The 23,585-nt window shown below is 34.2% G+C and overlaps 1 protein-coding gene across 1 annotated transcript in view; it reads right to left on the reverse strand.

Annotated features, from left to right (window-relative positions):
* ATF6 (activating transcription factor 6) overlaps positions 1-23,585 on the reverse strand; it is a 311,275-nt gene that overhangs the window by 140,887 nt on the left and 146,803 nt on the right. Inside the window, 2 exon segments of the mRNA XM_037807081.1 lie at positions 15,166-15,280; positions 17,436-17,503. Coding sequence (XP_037663009.1) covers positions 15,166-15,280; positions 17,436-17,503 — 183 coding nt within the window.

Here is a 23,585-nt window from a genome sequence, read left to right on the forward strand (position 1 = left end):
AGAGATCAGGCATTTCATGCTGAAGGAGTACAGGAGGTTCAGCAGGAGGGTTTGCATAGATCCAGGAATTGATAGCATATTACTGCTATCAATATGATGGTAGTACAATATTGTAAGTACTCCAAACAAAGATGAGTGTGAGTACAGCTGAAAGAGGAAGGCTAGGGGCATGTATGAAACCAGAAGGGAAGATAGAAGATAAAAAGTGGGATTGTACAACTTAGCAAAACCTAGAATGGTCAATGATGGTGATTAAATGTACAAAAATAAGAATGTTTTTACATGAGGGATAACAAATGAATGTCTATACTGCAAGGTGTTCAAAATTGGATGGTATGGGGAAAAAATATAATCAATGCAAACTAGAGTCTACAGTTAATAGTGACATTGTGAGATGCTTCCATTAATTGTAGCAAAGGCAATATACCAAAGCTAAATGTCTGTAAAAGGGGGGTATAAGGGAATGGTATGGGATTCTTCGTGGTGGTGTTGTCTGACCTTTTCATTGTATTTCATTTTATTTTATTTTTATTTTCTTTCTATCTTTCATTTTTTTATTCTTCTTTTTTTTTCTCGTCTTCCTTTTTCTCTGTGGAAGAAATGAAATATGCTCATATAGATTGTGGTGGTGAATGCATAACTAGGTTATTATACTGGGAATAATTGATTGTTAACTTAGGATAGATTGTAAGGTGTGTGAATAAAACTGCTTAAAAAAGTAAACAGAGGTATACAAGTGCTGGAGAAAATGTGGAAAGCGGTATGTAACTATTCCCTGTTGGTAGGGAAGTAGAATGGTGCAGCCCAGCTGGAACACAGTGTGGTGGTTCCACGGGAAGCTAAGAATGGGGTTGCCATATAGTCCTGCAACCCTGTTACTGGGTATATTCTTGGATGAACTGAGAGCAGCAACATGAATGGAAATTGGCACACCAGTGTTTACGGCAGGAGTATTCATGATTTTCAATGGATGGAAGTGGCCTAAGGGTACATCAACTGATAAACAGAATTGTGAACTGCGGTGTATACATATAATGGAATTTTGAGTGGCGGCAAGAAGGAATGAAGTTGTGAGTTATGCAACTAGAAGAATGTAACTTGAGGACGTATGTTGAGTGAAATAAGCCAGAATCGAAAAGACAAACATTATAATGCCTCACTAATATTGACTAACTATAATATGCAAACTCTAAGAATTGAATCTGAGAGCACAGGTTACCAAGGGAAGGTTTATTGTTAAGGTTCCTAGACTGTAAGCTCTTATAGCAGTCATATCCTTTCATGAGTTGTAATGCTTATTTCTAAATTCTGAGATGCTGAGCTGTTTGTGTATAACCTAACTGGTCCCTATAACTTTGGGTATCTGTAGGACACCTGAGACTCAGAGCCAGAGTTCAGCAGCTATGAATGTCTGTATTACCCCATACAGCAACTGCTAGAAAAGCTGAAAAAGAAATCAGACTTCAATTAGAGATATGAACAAAATGGACTTGGTTGGGAATAAGGTAAATCAGACTAAAGGGTAAAGGACGATATTGACTATGTTTTAAAATGTCAATTTCTATGTGAGATCAAAAGGAAGAGATGTTTATTTGGTGCAAAATTCATATTTTCTGTAGCACACTGTATAATTTAACTTGTATGGTCAGTTTATTCAAACACCATAATTACATGGAACCTTGAATAGGGAGTGTGAGATCTGATTGGTTTTACAGGTTAGCGTGAAGCCCCGATACATCCCAGAGTAATTTGGGCAAGAATAAAAAGTATTTACAAAGCTGCCTTGAGGGACTGGGGAAAAATGTGGTAATATTAAACTCCCCCACCTGGGGAATTCCTGATATTCTTGCAAGCATTGGGGACAACCTGTTTAGTAGGCTGAACCCTTGATCTTGGGGCTTGCCCTTATGAAGCTTGTTATTGCGAAGGAGAGGCTAAGCCTATTTATAATTGTACCTAAGAGTCACCTCCAAAGAACCTCTTTTGTTGCTCAGATGTGGCCTCTCTAAGCCAACTCTGCAAGTAAACTCACTGCCAGGGGACATGACTCCCAGGGGTATAAATCTCCCTGGCAAGGTGGGATATGACTGCCAGGGATGAGCCTGGACCCAGCATTGTAGGACTGAGAAAGACTTCTGGACCGAAAGGGGGAAGAGAAATGAAACAAAATAAAGTTTCAGTGGCTGAGAGATTTAAAATGGAGTCAAGTGGTCATTCTGGAGGTTATTCTTATGCATTATATAGATATCCCTTTTTAGTTTTTAGTGTACTAGAATAGCTAGAAGGAAATACCTGAAACTGTTGAACTGCAATCCAGTACTCTTGATTCTTGAAGAAGATCATGTAACTATATAGCTTACACAGTGTGACCATGTGATTTTGAAAACCTCGTGGCTCCTACCCCCTTTATCAAGTGTATAGACAGACGAATAGAAAAATGAGGACAAAAAGTAAATGAATAATAGGGAGGATGTGGGGTATGAGATATTTTGGGTGTTCTTTTTTACTTTTATTTTTATTCTTATTTTTATTTTTATTTTTTGGAGTAATGAAAATGTTCAAAAATTGTGGTGATAAGTGCACAACGATATGATGATACTGTGATCAACTGATCGTATACTTTGGATGACTGTATGGTATGTGAATATACCTCAATAAAATTGCATTTTAAAAAAAACATTTCAGATACTGTTTTGGTGCCAGTTAAATTGTGATGTCATTCGAGATCAATCATGTCGAGTTTAAAGGAAAAGGAACTGAAGATGTATTCCAAAAGTGTATTCCATTCCTGAAGATGGAGACAGAGATTAAGTGAGAGGAAGGGGTAGCAAAAAAACAAGATAAGATTTAACAAAGGTCTATGAATAGTGAAACTTCATACAAGTATACGTATATTTTTTAGATGCTGGGGTGTTGGAATAGCTGCAAGGAGGTAAATGACATGGTGGAACTATAATCTATAACATCCTTTGAAATTTGCTCTACAGCTACTGGTTGAATTGTGCTTTGAAAATCTTCACCTTTCTGTATATACCTTATATTGCATAATGGGGAAAGAACTGAGACAGTGGAACTGTAAGCCATAACAATTTTTGAAACTGTACATCAAAAGTTAATACCTTTTTATATGTATGATATATTTTACAATAATAGAAACAGCTGAAGTTGTGGAACTGTGACCCATGACATTCTTTGAAATTTGCTAACTACAGGTTGAATCATACTTTGAAGTTATCACTGTTAGGTATATTTGTTAAAGTGCATAATTAAAAAAAAATTAAAAATAAAAAGTATATTATTTTCAAAGAGTGTTTAAGGATGTGAGAATTGCTTAGAAAAGAATGTTAAGTGATAACAACCAGGTTACAAAATTTTGTCATATATGTGATCCCAGTTTTGTAAAATCCAAAAGTGTATTCATAGAAAACAAAACAAAATACCAAAATAGTGATAATGTTTAACTTTAGATAACTGGATTACCACAAACTTTCTTTATTCCTTTCTGTATTTTCCCATTTATGTATGGTAAACATGTATTACTTCTGTGATAAAAAAAAAAGTGTTTTACGCAATTAAAAATGTTCAGGATTTTTCAGAGGAAAAAAAAGGAATTGAATATTTCACACAGACATGGTGAATTCTTTTAAAGTCAAAATGTGTTACAGCTTTCCAAAACAGAAATGAGTAGGCTACTGAAGCACCTACCAGGGAAGTAATCATAATGCATTGGCTGAAGAAGCGCATACAATAGACGAGACACTAATAAAATCTTGGAGAGCTGAACTTACTCAATGCCTGCTGGATAAAAAGTCAGTAAATCATGGCACTGCTACTTTCCAACCTATAGTAACTCATCAAATTAAAGATTTAGCTGCAAATATGAAGACTTGTACTTTTGTTTTACAAACAGAAGAATCTAGAGGCTTGATGTTTTGCTTGTATTCATCTGGTATCAGCATCAATCAATCAGCAACAACAGTCTTCTATAGAAATGCTTGGCAACAAGTGGGATGAAATATTCAGTGCTGAATAACATTTTTGAATCTCATCATTTATCCTGGAACAACTGTGTTGTTATTTATGATGGTACAAAAGCAAATGCTGGTGCCTTCATGGTGCCAGACTATATTTGAGTTCACTGTATTCTTCATTGTCCCATTTTCACACACACAGACACACACACACACACACAAAGGCAGTTTAATTTAAGAATGTCCTTGACAAAACAATAAAAATGATTAATTTTTTTAAATCTTAATCCTTGAGTAGATTTCTTTTTAGTATTCTGTGTGACAAAACGGGAAACACACATAAAGCACTTCTGCGGCACACTGAAGTATGAGAGCTGTATAGAGGAAAATCAGTTGTGTAATTGTTTGAGTTGTGAGCTGTACTAGCTACTTTTTTTCATGAAACATCAGTTTTAATTGAAAGAATGACGGACAAACTATAGTTATTTAGTCTGTAGCATTCGATAGATGTTTTCTCAAAAATGAATTCAGCCTGTCACTTCAAGGAAAACAACTGACAATATTTTTGACTACCATGAGCATAACAGCATTACAATATTTAAAGTCTTTTCCAACAAAATTTGTGGTGATATTAAAGACTGATTTTTAAAATATTCTATATGGAAATGTCTCAATTTTTGGAAGATATACATAACCCAATGAACCAATATTTTCTAAATAATACATGTTCTTACAAAATAATGTACAGGTAAAAGATCAATTTAGGTGCAAGATAAACTGATGAATGTTTATGTATCAGAGTACAAAAAGGGCATTGATACAGCTTCTACAATACAACTAACCTTTAATAAACTACTTCTTGTTGAATTTTGGTGTAGCATCAAAGAAGAATATCCACAATTATCTGAAAAGGCTGTTAAAATATTCCTTCCTTAGCCAACTACATATCTGCGAGAGGCCAAATTTTCTTCATATATTTCAACTAAGTAACAGATTAATATAGAAGCAGATATGAGAATCCAGCTTTTGCTTCTATTAAGCCAGACATTAAGGAGATTTGCAAAAATGTATAAATCAAGCCACTTTTCTCACTAATGTTTCTATAAAGGAATTCTGAAACCAGAAAGTTTGAAAATTGTAACCACTGACTCTAGCAGTTATATTTATAGCATTGTAATGGTTACTTTAGTTCATTTCCATTTCTTTTCTTGTATTTGTAGTTGTTACTTTAGCTTATATTCATTCCTTTACATGATACTGTAGTTGCTGTGTTATTGTAACTGAGTGATTTATACTTGATTTTGTTAAGGTTACTTTAGCTTATTTCCATGTCTTTACTTGTAGTTGTAGCTGTTATTTTAGCTTATACTAGCCACTGTAATAGTACTTCAGCTTATTTCCATTTAATTGAGTGATTTATAACACTGCTTAGTGTTTTATGGTTAAATCCCATAGAAAACCCTAAACTCTTTAGACAGATTTGAGCTTTTCTTTTCTCCTGTCTCCTTATTTGGATGCCATGTAACAAAACTCTTTTCTTGAAATCCTGGTGTCACAGCCTTGATTTCTGTGCGCATCAGGCAGCAAGCCTTTGTTTGGTAACAAAACCACTGATCTACACCAATCTAAATATCTTCCCTCTCTTATCACTCGGTTGGGTCTTGGGCCTTTGGTAAAATAGGAGCCCTACATGTCAGAGTCAAACATATAGATGATGAGTGGATAACTATCTGATCAGATAAATGCATAGCTCTGAGATGGATTTTCTTAATTCCAAGTCAAAGAGAAATTATTTTTTGAAATATATCATTCTCTTTAGTTCACACTGCTTATCTCTCCGCCAGATGAGATATTCAAAAGCTGCTAATTAAGCATATTTTAGAGGGAGAATTCAACCAGTCTCTTTATGGAACTTCAAAGTAAACATGTGATACTCCCCTCTGAAGGCAGATTTATTCTTATTGTTAGCTGAGAGTATACTACTGAGTATAGTGTATATATAACTAAATAATTATGCAATTAAGCACCCTGAGGGCAAGAGCCATCTCTGTCTTAGTCATCACTCTATGCCTAGTACCCAACATAGTGTCAGGCATACAGCCAGGGATTCAATAAATACTGAATGAATGAATGAATGAACAAATGAATGAACAAACTGGATACTGTATCCATCAATTTGATGCCATATTCTAAATTAGTATATAGCACCACCATAATGTGATAGAGAATTTATGATAGACCAGCTTCTTGAGTATTTTTATCAAGTCCATCACTGTCTCATGGTAAATCTAGTCTCAGCCAAATCATCCATCCTATAGGCTTCCAGCATGATCTCCATGCTATGAATTGGAAAACTCCTCAACACCTACCCAGAACATGCTCTTTATAGTAGATAAATAGCAATGCCTTGAAATAAATACCACACAATTATCAGCTTTAAGATTTTTCAGGAAAAAAAGCAACTAAATGTCAGTGTTCAGATTTGCTAATGATGCCAAACATGAAACAAACTGGAGTCCAAAATGAAAAAAACAACTGCATATGGAGTAAGGGAGAAGGGATTCAGGAATGGCATGGATGTTTCAGACCTTAATCCTGACTCAAATCATAAATCATCAGCTTTTCCAAATTATAATAATTACTTCCTCCATAATTAAGTTCTGTGACATCATCAAAAAGCTTGTACCAGATTTTATTTAGATGTAAAATGATTTAACAGGCTACTTTGCTAGTTTTCCGACTTTCAAATGAGGAAAAACTCCAAGACCATCTACGTAAAAATTAAATCAGAAATGTCCTATTACCTGTTATAGATGATGGACTGTGGCTAATAGTACAAATATAAAAATGTTCTTTCATGAATTATAACAAATGTATGACAGTATTACAAGGTGTTAATAATACAGTGGTATATGGGAAAAAATACACCTAAACTATGGACTATAGTTAACAATAATATTTTAATATTCTTTTGGCAATTGTAACAAAGGCACCACACTAATGCAAAGTGTCAATAATAGGGGAATATATGGAAATGTCAAATTTTTTATACTTTTCTGTAAACCTACAACTCTCTAAAAATAATATCAGTAATTTATAAAAAACATTATGCTAAGTGAATGAAACCAGACACAACATAACTGCATACTGTATGACTACATTTATATAAAATGTAAATATAAATAAATCTATAGAGACAGAATTAGATTAGTGGTTACGTAGGGCTGGGGAGGGATAGAGGGATTGAGAGGTGACTGTGAAGTGGTATGGAGTTTTTCTTTTAGGAGTAACGAAAATGTTCTAAAATTGTGATGAATGCACAAGTCTGCGATTATACTAAAAGCCATTAATTGTACACATTGGATGGATAGTATGGTATGTGACTGCATCTCAATAAAACTGCTTTTTTAAAAATTCAGAAATAGTTCTTTCAACTTTTATATTTTAAAAGTCCTTTACCATTATTAAAAACCAGCTTCTTATTTAAGATTTAGAAGACTTTTCATGTCTAAAGGAAAACTAAATATGATTTTATTTTTTTAAAATCTGGTTTTAAATCTATACTTTTTTAGTTTTCTTTGTAGTCCTACTGCAAAGACAACTTATTCATGCTTTGCTTTGCTTTAAACAGAAAAACATTAATACAGATGAAGAACAAGCATCACTGCTCCATGCTTTACTTTAAACAAAAAACATTAATACAAATGAGGAACAAACATCAACTTGTTTATTTTCCTTTAAAACGCATGTCAAGAATAAAACGTGTATTCTACTCATATACTGCAGTATATCCAGGCTATCTCCCCTTCCCTTCAATGCCAAACATACCAAATTCTACTGCTTCCTTTCCTTCACACACTCTCCTAAATGCCTCTAGTCTGGATTCTGTTCTGATTACTCTACCATACCTGTAACCTCAAGTCACCAAAGACTTCAATGACTTCTACACATATTTAAGCCAAAGGGATTTTTCCTCATTTCTCATTCTCAGCGAGCTCTGTAACATCTGATACTGCTGACCACCTCCTTTTTGAACGCTTCTTCCTTAACATCCATGTTTTAAAATAAAGTAAACAAGCCTTGCTTTTGCCCTTCATCTGTACTACTATTTGATTCTCCTTCTATAACTCTAATAATTTCTTCTGTTTCCCTTTTGGCTCTGTTCCTCCCCCACTATTGCTTTAAGTAGCATGTGGCTTAGTTTTCCATAGGACTTTGTCCCTGATTAGTTCTCTTTGAAAAATGAATCTGGGCAATTCAAAATACATTTTGAACAGAGAGATCAATGGAATTAAATTCCAAGTTGACTACTTTGAAATACATGACATTTGGATACAAAAGTTTTAGAAAGGCAACATAGTGAAGTGATTAGGAATAATCTGAAGCCAGACTACCCAGGTTAAATTCTGACATTGCCACTTCCAAACAGTGTCACCTTGGAAAAATTAGTTAACCTCTCTGTGTCTCAGGTTCCCCATGTGTAAATGAGGACAATATTTGTACCTACCAACATTATAAGGATTGAAGATTGGTAAATTGTAAGCACTATAAAAGTGGTTAATTAATAAATAACAAAACCACCAGCTATTAAAAAAATCAAGTGAATTTATAGGCACACCCTGTAAGATGGCATTTTTTGTTTTGTTATAGTTGTTTTACAAAACTCAAAAGTGTATTCCATCCCTGAAAATGGAGAAAGAGATTGAGAGGAAGTATTAGCAACAAACAAGATTAGATTTAACAAAGGTCTATGAATAGTGAAACTTTATATAAATGTATGCATTTTTTTTAGATGCTGGGGTGTTGGAGTAGCTGGAAGGAGGTAAATGACTTGGTGGATCTGTAACCTATAACATCCTTTGAAATTTGCTCTATAACTACTCATTGAATTGTGCTTCGAAAGCCTTCACCTTTCTGTATATACTTTATATTGCATAATGGGGAAAGAACTGAGACAGTGAAACTGTAACCCATAACAATTTTTGAAATTACCCGTATAACTGCTTGTTGAGCTGTAATCAAAAGTTAACACCTTTTTATATGTATGATATATTTTACAATAACGGAAATAGCTGAAGTTGTAGAACTGTGACCCATGTCATTCTTTGAAATTTGCTCTCTAACTACTGGTTGAATCATACTTTGAGAGTTATCACTGTTAGGTAAAACAGTAACTGATATTTAACAAGGGGTTTAAGATCAAAATCTTCTGATCTCAAGGATCTGATGTGCCTCATACAGAATCCATAATAAAATTCATTTACATGAAAACACTCTTCTCTAAGAGAAATTCTAGAGCACCAATGATTAAAATAGCATCTATTTTGGCTAAACTACTTCTTTTTTAAGACATGGCAAATATATAGTTTTTCCAACATGTTGGGAATTTCAGATACAGTTTAAAAAGAAACCAGAACTGTCAAAGCCATTTAATCTATTCACTGGTTTGAAATATACAATAATCTTTCAGGCCATTAGGATATTCTATAGTATTATTAAAGTGTAACCTAATAAATTGCTTGATTTACAATCAGATAATTAACGAACAGAAAAATTTTTAATTGTTATGAAATAACTCCAATAAAACTGTCCAGCAGATCTGTCAAAGAAACCTGGCTACAGTAATTTTGCCATTTATTGCAATATATCCAAAAGAAACACCAGAATACAAAGAAAAAATCATTGTATCAAATTAAAATATCTCAATTACTGCCTTAGTTCTATTGCTTACTACTTTTGTGTCCACTTAGACAAGCCACTTAACCTCTCTTTGTCGCAGTTTTTTCATCCATAAAATAGGACCAAGAATATTTACTTTATTATATATAAGGAACTAATGAGATCATGTATGTGAAAGAGGTTTGTAAACCATAAGCGTAGTATACATAAAAGTTGCTAGTATTTGTATATATGAAATGAAACAGAAAATGGATATATAAAGAGAATGTTATTGATGTTAAACATTAGATAAACCTGTGTTAAACAAATACTCAGAAACTATGCTCCATTTTCTGTAATGTACTTTAGATGTTATGATGGCTTGGAGCTATTTACCCCAGAAAATATGTTCTTAAACTTAATCCATTCCTGGGGGTATGAATCCTTGTAAATAGGACCTTCAGTTAAGGTATGAACCAACTGAATCACTACGGATCTTAATGCTATCTCTAAAGGCCTAATAGGGAAAGCTACAGAAAGAAAGAAAGCATAATGGAGCAGCCAAAAGCTAGAAGTCAATGGAATCCCACAGAGGAAGGAGAAGCCAGGAGACACTGCCATGTACATTGCCATGTGACAGAAATGCCAAGGATACTACTTACACCCTTCCCAAAAAAAGAAAGCAGTGAGGTCTAACAAAAAGCCAACTCAAACTTTTTCTGCCAAATATTAAAGAATGGGAATGCAAGTATCGCTGAGTTCCATCTAATGAAATAGAAAACTGCTAAATATTTCACCCAATAATTTCTGAAACTCTAGAATTTAGATTCAGAGACAAGAAATAAAGCTGATGCATCTCTAGCTAGTGCAACCATAAATGTACAAAAAGAGGTTAGACAAAGAGGTCTAACTAAACTATCTCGGTGGAATTCAGCCCTGTTTATGTTACTTCTTGAATCAATAAAATAGATTCAAATTCCCTCAAGCAGAACAGATGTAAAAGTTTCCTTTAAATAATTATGAAGAACAATGAAATTCCATCACTTGTAACTTCTCTTAATGAACCATACCTAAAATTATTCTGTTCAAGAAGCATTGAGTAGCTGGCATTGTGCTGAGTATCACAGGTGGTATTAAAAAGTATGTGACACTTCCTGCCTTTAGGAGGCCTACAATGTGGATGAGACTTTTAGATCAAACAATTAATCATCAATACAAGGGAGGATTTGTTCTTTCTGTAAAAAGTTGCTGGCTTACAAAGCCAGAAAATGCATTTAATGAAACCAATCCCATTTTCCTGGTCACAAATGAATGGACCATGATCATGAGCCAACACTGCCATAGCAATTCTACATAAGGAATGGTGACTAGCCAACCAGATCCTCCTTCTGTGAAAAGGACTACAATGGAACCACTGTAACTGCTATTGAATCAGGAATGATAATGAGCCACTGTTACAATTTTCCACAATGACTACTGTACATTCCAGGTAATGAAACACAAACACAGAGGGACTGTTTACTTGCTGAGTCAGTTTCCTTTGCTTCCTCAATTCCCCATACCGTACATTAAATACCTATTATTTAAGGTTATTGGGTAAGGCCTCTGTGATGGTTAGGTTCAGGTGTCAACTTGCCAGATGACAGCACGCAGCTGTCTGGTCAAGCAAAGCACTGGCCTTTTACTGCATGGCTGGTTAACAAACCAGAAGGCTTTTATTAAATTATCAGTCAGCTGATTGCATCTGTGGCTGATTACATCTACGATCAACTAAGGGAGTGTCTTTTGCAATGAGAGAATCCAATCAGTTGCATGTAACCCAATCAGCTGAAGAGTTTCAAGGGAACAGAGAGAACTCTTATCCCGGGATGTTCATCAAAGACCTTCATCGGAGTTGTCAGCTCGTGGCCTGCCCTACAGAATTTGAACTCACACATCTCCACCGTTGTGTGAGACACTTTTATAAAATCTCATATTTCAGATAACTCCTATTGGTTCAGTTGCCCTAGAGAACCCTGACTAATACAACCTCTTCCCTACAGTCCATGTCACATAAGTGATTCTGCTAATATATTTTTTTCTAAGACATCCATAAGGAATGAAATACCAATATGGTACTATATTTAGAATATATTAGGTACTCAGAGAGAGAGAAAGAGAGCTCAGGTTCTCATGTTACATTATATATGTATTTGAAACAGATGAAAACACACTTTTAGATGTCTACTTTTGATTTGAGGGACAGGTACCAAAAAAAGAAAATAGAAAAGAAACAGTTTTCCAAAAGTAGACATCCATCTCATTTGAAAAAGAAATATCAAATAAGAGTAAAGATGATATGGCAAACTAACATTCATAGCCATCTGAATCAAAGAGAACCGTTCTTAATGGGAAACTGCCCAGGAAATAAAAAAATTCCTTTCACTAGATATAAGCAGATGAGAGAGCAGCATCTAAGAATAGTATCTCAATGTTTATTGGAGTTATAGATAAAGTAAATATCATTTTCCCACCTTTCTTCTCAATGTTATCTTTTCTCTCCCCTTGGAATCATTTTCTTACTGAACTTTAATTGAGCTTTCCTGAGCATTTGTTTTTGTCCCATGCACTTTAATTAATTTCATTATATTCTTTAATCCACCTCTCCCTCCCTAAATAGGTTATCACATGAAAGCATAAAGAAAAAAAAATAAACATTAAACTCATTTTTAAATTAATGCATCAGTTATACAACACTCAAAGTGACTTGGAACTTTGAGGAAAAGTTTCTCCCCACTTCCCACCCTCCAAATCACACCAGAAGTAGTCAAGCAGAGGAGAAAAAGGCAAAATATTTATAGAAAAATTTTATAAACACCTGGAACTAAACAAAGAGTAAAGTAGGTTACAGTGCTAGAGGTAAAAACTCTTAAAGGAAAGTCAAAAGAACAGAATCATTGAGTTCACAAGCATTTTTTTCTTGCTGATCTGTACAACAGGAACTCGGTAGTTATCCAAGAGTGAACCTGCTTTACGGAGAAAATAACTTCAGCAGTTCAACTTTAATGAGATTAATGGTTGCAGGAGTGTGGGATATAAAGGAGTATAAATCTGAAAGACAATTGAAACATTAAACAATGGCATATTAAAGAGTAAGTGACTACCACCTTTTTAGACATTTAATTATTTTGTTAAATACAATTCCAGTTATAAAATAAAACTATATAACTTGCATATTGGCTCCATTATAAATGTCTGGCTTATGCTTAGGAGAAACCTGGGGCTTCAGAATCTATTTCTGATTTTCCAGTGCAAAAAACAGTGTCCATTTTTTTACAATGATTTCTTTCTGTCAGTGAAATTAAGGCTCTAACTGGGGTAGAAAAAATCTACATCTTTCTGCACAAGAAATGATACCACCTATCTTTTGATGAAACTGTTGGGAGAATATTTTATGTCGAAAGAAGGAAGAGAAGAACAAGCATGAGGTAATTCATTACATCTCCTTCATTTTTATTTTAGTAAGAGCAAAAGGAACAAAAGAACAATCCAGGTATTTAAGAACTAAATTCCTATCCCATGACAGAGTTTGTAGCCATCATAATAAAAATTAACTTCCTTTTCCCTACTGTAAAAACAAAACAAAACAACAATAACAAAAATGAAAAAATGAAAAAGAATGTTATCTAACAACTATTATCTAATTAAGTTCAGGTCTACCCTTACTTTTTCTTGATATAAAAATATGATACAAGATGTGATAAATCAGTAATTAGGAAACAAAAAGTCCAAATGGAATGTGAGAGATAGTTCTAGCAGTTTCCAGAATGTCCCAGTTGTAGGAGGGGGGAAAACCCAATAATTTTCCATGGTACTTTTCACAGCAAACTAATGAGAAATAGCTTCTACAAATGGAAAAAATGCAACTTATATAACACCATTCATCTTCCTTTGTAAAAATACAATCCCTTTAAAGGTAGGATTATTTTCTCTGTAACAAATATTTGTTTTCTTTCCTTGAAAAATATCACTAACCATGACTTCAATCCATGGCTTAACAACTGCTACTTCCAACACATGATCAAATAAAGAAGAAATTATCCTGAATCTCAGAAAAACTCTCCAGCTATTTGAGTATTAAAAACATTCTTCAGTAGTAACTTCCATAACATATACTTTGATACATATGTTTTAACATCCATCAAACATGTTCTTCTTGGATCTCGTTTTTATAAGTTCAGTGCTTTTCCCCACTTTAAGCATAACGCTAAAGAAATACTTAATTCTTATCAGCCAACATAGTTGGAATCTTGCCAAAACCCTTTTCTCAGCTGCCCCCTTGGTGCTGAAAATGAACTCTGAGGCTGCTGCAGTGTAGACCTGTCAATCATGTCTGAGATTATAAAGTGAGCACAGGGAATTTTGTGAAAAGGCAGACATAATGAAATGCCATCACTAAATTATTGCAAATCTCGTCACATATTTGATGAATAACTGAAAATATATGAAAATTTGGACCTCTCTAGTCTTCAAGTGCCAAAGTTCTCTAGCCCTGAAATCCTGACCTGATAGAAATTTTTATCTCAGGAAAAGAATTAACGAGTTAACTGAAAATTTCAGCAATAGTAGTGAAGAATAATCAGGGAATGAATTGTTCACTCTATTGTTAGTATATGCTTATTTCTAACTATATACTCTCTATATTCTTCTAAAAATTAAAAAAAAAAAGGCTTAGGATACAAACCACTCTAACACATTCATCTGTTCCCGGTTTAATATATACCACTCTAACAGATATTCACATAGTAACTCTATGAGGAATATATTTTCATTTTATAGAAAAAGTAGGAGTAAATAGCTGTGCATCTTTTCCATATAGGCTAAGGAACCCTAACATTCAAAAGTGCTTGTATCAACATTCACTTTTACATAAGCTGACTGATTATCTAGCATATTCTTCAGCCACAAGTAAATGTTTGATGAAGGGGAGAGAAAGAATAGAGAGTCTCAGGAACATAGATCCAAACATTCCACAGTTAATACATTAATCAGTTCATGATTCATAAACCTACATTTGGAAAGTCTGTTTCTCAATAACCAAATGAGAACACCACCACAAAGTCTAAATAGGAAATTTGTAATTTTTTAACTTTTCCTTTAGTAATAAATGAACAGTATGGCTATAGGAACGACAAAGAATGAAAATCATTAAGTTAAGCCATGTTCTATAGGTAATAGTACAATTACAAAAATGTGCTTTCATCAGCTGTAACAAATATACCACATCAATGCCAGGTTTTAATAAAATGTATTGGAATCCCGTATTTAATGCATGCTTGTTCAATAAACCCAAAAAAAATCCATGTTCTTATTCATAATGCTGAACAGCTCTATGTAAAGAATGTACGACAGCACTTAGACTGTTCCAGTCATATAACTTATTTTTTATTACCTCTTATCTCTCACATCTTTGTATGGTCCAGAGTATTCAGTCCAATGTCTCATACATACCAAATACTCAAAAATATTTGTTTTGCTCTTTCAAAAATGAACTTACCCTTCTAAATGACACAACATAAAATGTGTCACCCCTTCTGCGGATAGCTTCAAAGAAGTCTTGATAACTTCTGGGTGAAGCATAATACACTTGCAGCTCATTCCCCGAGTTTCTGCTAAAGTAAGAAAAAGGCAACATATTCTTAAAGAATTTCATGTAAATCAAAACACTCCCCATTCTAAAGCTATTAATGTCTGAATTATAAGAATCTTTCTCAACCAAAATATTAGTAGCAATCTGGCAATAACTTTTACATTCTGAAAAACCCCAAGATCAGAATATTAATAAGATCGAATTCACTAAGACCAAAATTCTCATTTCTGAATTGAGACTTTAAATTGTACTAGACAGGGTCAAGTGCATTGCAAAGCATGTAGAAATAATAAAGTATCAGAAAAGAGAGATTTCTGCAAAGATTTTCCTGATTTAAATTTTTTTGGTAATAAAGTGGGTATTCTTAGAAAAATCAATCACTATGAGCAAGCTCCATTTCCTCATCAATAACATGAAGATAATCATATAAACCTTGCAAGATTGTTTCTGGGATCAGAGATGTGATATATGTAAAGTGCCAAGCACAGGTCCTGTTACATAGGAGTCACTCACCAGCTGCTTTGATATTGAACTTCACTGATATAAAAAGGACCATGTCACTGCCTTGATAAAATTAAAAACTAAAATTGTAACACCTCAAACAACACTGCACCCCAAAAGACACACTCAAGTGGTATTAATATAGTGCTCAGTAATATTTCCAGGGTCTTTTAATGTTTAATACAATAAGCCAACATCCAGAACAGCTAAAGCAATCCTTTAGCTTTCTCCAAAGAAAAAATTTCTATGTTTCAATCAAACTTGGGATTTATTTTTCCTAATTTATGAGGAGAAAAAAATTGACCTAAAAGAAAATTATAGTCACATGAACTTCCTTTAAAATAATTCCATTTACTCATTATGCTGTTTCTGCTTATAATATTTTGAATATAATTCATTAAAATATTTTTAACTAATGAAGAAATAATATGCCAGCATAATCATGTATCAAAATATGGACATATTTTAAAAATACACATATAGCAATTGAACCAAATACTCTAGTTAACAGAGAATTATTAGTTATTATACATAATTAATATATTTCTACAGGATAATACAAGATCTCAGCATTTTAAACATTCATGATCATTGATATGGTGCTCACTGCCATTTAATAAGAATTCTCAGTTGGTAGAATAATGAAAACAGGTCTCAGTGCCTGGAACACTGACACACACACAGTAGGTTCTCAGTAAATATATGTTAAATTAATATTAAATAGTGAACTATAAATGTGTAGTAGAGCTACTGACAGAAAATGAAGCAACTTATATTTCAGTGATACTGTTTTCAATATCATCACATCATCATCACTACCATTCTTTGAAGTCTTAGTATGTGCTGAGTACCATGCTAAATGCTTTAAATGTATTATCTAATTTAATCATTATATCAACTGTGCAGCCCATATTTGTAGATGAGGAAACTTTAACCAAGTTAACCTACTCAGGTACGCACAGCAAGTAAGTTGCAGTTGTGATTTGAACTCTGGCCAACTCTAAAGCTACCATAACACTAAATTACCTCCCACATTATCTTTCCTTTTAGTCAGCAAAGTCTTGGTAAACACATTTAAACCTGTCTAGGTACAGCACTCCTTTTGGAATCTTTCAAAACCTGTAGTATTATACAGTGAAAAATACATATTAAGTCAAACAGTTAGGGTCTGTATCCAGGCTCTACCAATTATTGACTCCATGACTCTGAAACTTGTAACAAATAAATTACTTGCCCAGTTTCTCAATATACATAATAGGGATCATGGATCAAGTTATTATATGGATTTAGAGATAAAATGTAAAGCACTCAGCAGGATACCTAGAATAACACACACACACACACACACACACACACACACACACACACACACAAATAATATCCACTATCCCTAGCCTCACAAAATGGATGCAAATTAAGGACAGTAGTGATGTGTATTTAAGATTTGCAGCAAAATTATAACTGAGCAGCATTTGGATTTTGTATTTGAGGATCTGGGAGAAATAATCTTTTGAAATTATTTGGCTTTCTCCAATTTCTCAGAAGTATATACATCATGTGGACTAATCTAAGTCACAGATGGGCATAAACTATAGGTGGAAGAGAAGTGAGAATCAACTTTACTAAAATACTAGCTATTTTAAATTCCTTAGCCAAGAGCTTCCACACTTCCTTACCTGATACTAGTGGTTTCTGTGTATTGGACAGCCATCAGCTGAGAATTTGAGCCCTGTTCCAGAGCACCCTGAAAGGGAAAAAAAAGGAAAAATGTTTTATGCCATATAATGAAATTATATGAAGATTCTCCAAAACTGACTCAATCTATAGTCCATTACTAAACAGTCTATCACTAAAGTATTCATGTATTTTTTCCATGAATATGTTGACATATTTAGTTCACATAACTAGACATCAACATAAAAATCAGAACTCTTTTGGTCACATTCTGGGCTGAGAGATGTGTCTTATGGAGATTAAACATTTAAAGTATTTCCAAAAAGTCTAAAGAAATAGCCCAAAAGCTTAATCCAAACCCTGCAAGTTTTATGACCAAACCATACAAGTATTACTAGATATATAACAACTTAAGTTTCTCTAAAAAAATAATATTATCAATGAAAAGTTCATAAGAAACAGGCAAGGTCCATACTGAAACCATATCCTAGAGTTTACTGAGTTAACCCAAAGATGATCATGCATAAAAGCCCATATGGACTAAGCTGTCATTAAGAGATCTTACTGATGACTCTTGGCAAGAGAACAGTCTCATCTGGAACCATTAGTGGCCCACATATACTACATGGAAACTTGTCTTCCACATAGCATCTGCTTTGCACTACGCCTCCTTATATACCCTTGCAGCTTTGTAAGCCGATCTTCAAAAGAGTTTTGCAAGGGTATCAAAGATCAAGGACATATTGTCAATTATTATTATTGTGCTAAGGAAGTGCCCTTACTATTACCCTGGTCAAACAGTGGCTTAATCAGCTGTTTAATCATAAGACTCCTACAGTTGTTCATTGTAGTGCCTAATGATCCATCTTTCAGCAATCAAAATTTTATAGTGCCACCTACGACAGGCACTGGGGCTACAAAGTTGAATATTTGGCCTCTATCCTCAAGAAGCTCACAATTTGGGAAGACAGACATATGAAAATAATACAGTGTGATAAATGCTAAAACAGAAGCAAGTACAAAGAGTTAAGGGAGAAAAGGAGAGGGAACAATTTTGTTTGGTGGACAGAACCAATATGCAGGGAAGAATATAGGGCTTCCAACTTCTGGCTCTGTAACAAGGGTCTTATTTTATAAAAATATAATGGGTGTCTTGCATATTGTGGGTTTTCAATAAATGTTTTTTAAACAATAATGAAAAAAAGACCATAAAAATACAAATATACCTAGTATTAAAATACTGTACTTACTGACATGTTTATCAAGTAAGTATTAAATAATGTCAAAATTAAATTATAGCTAGCTGGTAAATATAAGGTTTGGAATAAGCAGATTAAATAGTTGGTGACTAATAAATGATTTCTGCTACTTAGAAAGTAGCAAAAGTCTAAAAGAAGCCAGATTTCTTTCTCTAGTCTCAGAAATGGGTTGGTAAGCTTTAAGGAAAGCTGCGTTACAGGGACATTAGGCAAATAGAAATGGCATATAACATTTACCTAAGAGTTATACCAATTAAGAAAGAAACTTGTGGAAATTTGGCCATAATCTCATATTTTCAGCTATATGGATTTAGCAAAAGGTGAAAATTGGCAAAATGTGACATAGAGATAGAAGTGAGGGGGATGTTTAAAATCTCTATATTGTAGATTTGTCTGTTTTTTCCTTTAGTTTTGTCACTTTTTGCTTTGTGTATTTTGAAGTTTTGTCATTAGGGGATTGTATATTTAGAATTTTTATGTCTTCTTGATTAAATGATCCTTCTATCAATATGAAATTTCCCTCTGTCTCTTCTAAATACCCTTTGTCTGGACATCTACTTGTCTGATACATATAGCCACACTAGCTTTCTAATGCTTAATGGTTGCATGGTACACATACTTTTTCATCCTTTTATTTTCTACCTGTCTCATTATATTGATAGGACATTTCTTATAAACAGCTTACAGTTGGGTCTTGCTTTTTAAAAAAAAATCCAGTTTGATAATCTGTACCTTTTAATTGATGTTTTTAATCCATTAAATTTAATTGCTAACATGATTGGGTTTAAATCTACCATCTTGGTATATATTTTCTATTTATCCTATTTGTTCTCTTTGTCCTCTTTTCCTGCCTTCTTTTGACTGAATTGCATATTCTTTAGTATTCCACTTTTATTTCTTATATTGGCTTTTCAACTGTACTTCTTGGTTATTTTTTAGTAGTTGCTCTAGAGACTATACAGTGATCTGATTTTTAATTGTGATTGATCACAATCTACCTTTAAATACTACTTGAACAATATAGAAACTTTGTAAGAGTATAATTTCATTTACCCTTCTTTGCATTCCTATTATCTCATAGGTTACTTTCTAGATAAGCTATAATACAACAATAAATTATTGGATTTGCTTTAAAAAGACAATAGTCTTTTTAAAGACATTTAAATATACACATACATAAAAATAAAGATACTTTTTCTTTTTAAAAGCCTTTTATTTTTACCCAGCTATTTATCTATTCCAGTGCTCTTCCTTCCTGCTAATCTAGGGTTCTACTTGGTATCGTAGCTTAAAAACATCTTATTTAAAAAGTTTTAAAAACTTCTCTTAGTAGTTCCTATAGTGTGGGTCCATTGAAGATAAATTCTCTCAGCTTTTGTCTGAAAATGCCTTTATTTTGCCTTCAATTTGAATGACATTGTCACTGATTTTCCCCTATAACTTTCTAAAAACTCAAAGTCTAGGAAGAGGATGTAATTATGAAATAGGACGAGCCAAATCAAGGATATAAGGCTAAGAGATGACAAATTTCAAAGCAATGTCAATTCACCAAATCTACAGAATACTTTATAAGACTCTTGGGTCCTTTTAGCATCTGAAAGAGGTGACTGAGGAAAAAAGAAGGTTGAAATGAGGAAAGAAGACAAAGCAGAGCAGTTATAGACTGTATACTAAGAAAGAGAATCAGAGATTCCTATATGCTTTGGTATGGACAACAGCGTGGGCAGAATGATTCTGACTGACTGAGAACATCTTTTACTTTTGACAAATATAGAGTCATTCCTGCATTCCCTTGATTTAAAGGAAAGCTTCCCACATTCCTAAGCGTTATCTAAACTCCCTTCAGAAAGATAAGCACCCAAAATAGCAGAGAAAAAGATAAGACTTTAGATTAAACTATAAATCTCTTCCAAATGTGCAAAGGCTGTGCAACTAAAACAAAATTATTTTCATTGTAGAATTCTTTCAAATTAAAGAACACCAAGCACCCCTTCCACAGTACACTCTCCATTCATTCATCCAATGAACAGGAAAGAACAGCATGAAAAATTGGATCAGAAGATAAAGCAAAAACCTTATTTAGACCCAGGATTTTAATTTAACTTCTCATAAAGCCCATTATACATGCTGAACATATCACTCCCTTCTGGGATTATGTAGGGATGATCTCTTCCTGTCTCTTTGTATGCTCTTCCCCTGTGGGGCAAGGGCTGGAAGCCTGGAAACCACATTTCCCAAACTGTTTTGCCACCAAGATTCTGGATATAATTTAGGTTCTGCCAATAAGATGCACCCACATCAGATTTGTAAAGCAGAATGGAGTCAAAGTCCATTTTTCCTCTGACCATGGGGGCATCTAATGTGTAGGCTTTGGCAGACTTGAATTTTTACAGTACTAGATTCAGCATTGCAATGCCAGTTAGTAGCTTTGGGACTCTGAGATACCTGCTGCATTTGCAGTGATTTCCTGAAGCCTCTAGAAGTTGCCAGAGCGGGGGGTGAGTGAGTTTATTTGCAGAGTCAGTTTGGAGAGAAAGGCCACATCTGACATTGATTCCTTTTTATTTCACAGGATCAAAAGGTGTCAGAGAGGCCCAAAGAGCCACATACTGGAAAATCACAGAATCACAGAACATCAGAATGTAGAACTCATCTAAAGTGTGAAGCTCTACATTCACAGAACATCAGAACGTAGAACTCATCTAAAGTGTGAAGCTCTAGACTAACCCGCATTATTTTATAGACGAAAAGAGCACCTGAATGGTCAAAAGTCCATGTTTCTCAACATCATTTTGTATACTTTTGAACATATTACATACTGCTTCAAATTATTCCCCAGATAATAAAAGATCCAAGGTGTTTCATTAGCATATAAACATGTAACCTGGTGAAATATTTCCCATCCAAAAAACAAAAAAAAACAAAACACATTCTTTAATCCCTGTAGCTACTCCATTTCTCTGCTACCATCTATGGGAATCACTATGAAATAATTTCGTCTACTTCCTCAACTATTATTACATACTGAATTCACTTCAGTCAGGCTTTTGTCACTACTACTCAAATGACACCACTTTTGTCAAGTCACAAATAAGCTCCAATGATCAAATCCAGTGGTTATTTCTCAGTCCTCACTGCTCTTAGTCTAACAGTTATTTAATAATTCCTTCTTGAAAAACTTTCTTTACTCGGATTTTGGGACACTGCTCCTCTCTTCCATTTTCTCCTACCTCACTATCTTTCTCCTCTCCTAGCCTTTAGTGCTGGAGTGGTCCGGAGCTCAGTTCCTCACTCTCTTGTTTTTTCTCTTTACTTTCCCCCTAGTGATATCATCTCAAATTAAACTTCCAGTCTCAACCTCTCTCCTAAGCTCCAGAACTATATTGCCCACTTGACTTCTCCACTGAATGTCTAATAGCCATATCAAACTTAACATGTCTAAAATTTGATTCTTATCTCTAATTCCTCCTTCCCCAGGCTTCCTCATCTCAGTAAATGGCATCACCATTCATCCGGTTGCTAAGGATAGGAATTATCATTGATTCCTTTTTTTTAAAATTTTTTGAAAACACAGACTAGGACTGAATATAATATAGCAAACATGCATAGCTATGATTGGATTGGAAATTTTAGCATATTTGCCCATAGTCCCTTTTTTTCCAGAGAAGTCATAGGTTTACAGAAAAATCATGCAGAAATAGAGTTCCCATATGACACCCCCCCATAATTATTAACACCTTGCATTAAGGTGGTACATTTGTTACAACTGATGAAAGAAAATTACTATAATTGGTTTACATTAGGGTTCACTGTTTGTATTTTCTTTTTACATTTTTATTCTAGTAACTTATATACAACCTTAAATTTCCCCTTTTAGTCACATTCAAATAAATAAATAAGTACTATTAATTAAGTTTACAATGTTATGCCACAATCACCACCACCCATTACCAAAACTCTTCCATCACCCCAAATATAAATTTGTACAGTTGGATAGGGAATGTATTACTAAGTGATATATTTACAGAGTCTTAGATAGAACCCAGGGAATTCTTTAGGAATTTCAAGAATACTGTAGGTTGGGGCTTGGCATCTTTGGCAATTTGCCATATCTGGTTGAAGTTTGCATAAGAGTAACCCCCACAATGACCTCTCAACACTATTTGAAATCTCTCAGCCACTGAAACTTTATTTTGTTTCATTTCTCTTCCCACTTTTGGTCAAGAACGCATTCTCAGTCCCACAATGCCAGGGCCAGGCTCATCCCCAGAAGTCATGTCCCACATTGCCAGGGAGATTTACACCCCTGGGAGTCACGTCCCACATGGTGGTGGTGGTGTGTGTGTGTGACGAAGTTTATTTGCAGAGTCAGCTTGGAGAGAAAGACCACATCTGATATTGATTCCTTTTTATTTCACATGATCAATTTCTATTAACTCTACCTTCAAAATATAGTTGGCATCCAAATATTTTCCTCCATCTCCACATGTACACCAGTATGGGTTACGATGGTCTGTCACCTAGACTAATGAAATGGCTTCTTAACTGGTCTCCCTACTTTTAATCATGCCTTCTACAATGGTCTACTTTATATAGCAGCTGGAGTGATTTTTTTAAAAAACATAAATCAGATCAAGTCACTCCTCCGCTCAACCTTTTAATAGCTTCCCCTCATACCAAGAATGAAATCCAAGTTCTCATCACAGCCTGTAAGGTTTGATATGATTTAGCCTCTATTGCCATTCTGATCTCATCTCCTAACACACTTCCTTCAGTTACTGCATTTCAGCCTTACAGAACTTCTTGATGTTCCTCAATTATGCAAACTATTCCTACTTGAGGGTCTTTACATTTGCTCTTCTCTTTGTCTGGAAGCTCTTTCCCCAGATTTTC

This window comes from Choloepus didactylus, chromosome 2 (assembly GCF_015220235.1).
Source record: "Choloepus didactylus isolate mChoDid1 chromosome 2, mChoDid1.pri, whole genome shotgun sequence".
Taxonomy (NCBI): Eukaryota; Metazoa; Chordata; class Mammalia; order Pilosa; family Megalonychidae; genus Choloepus; species Choloepus didactylus.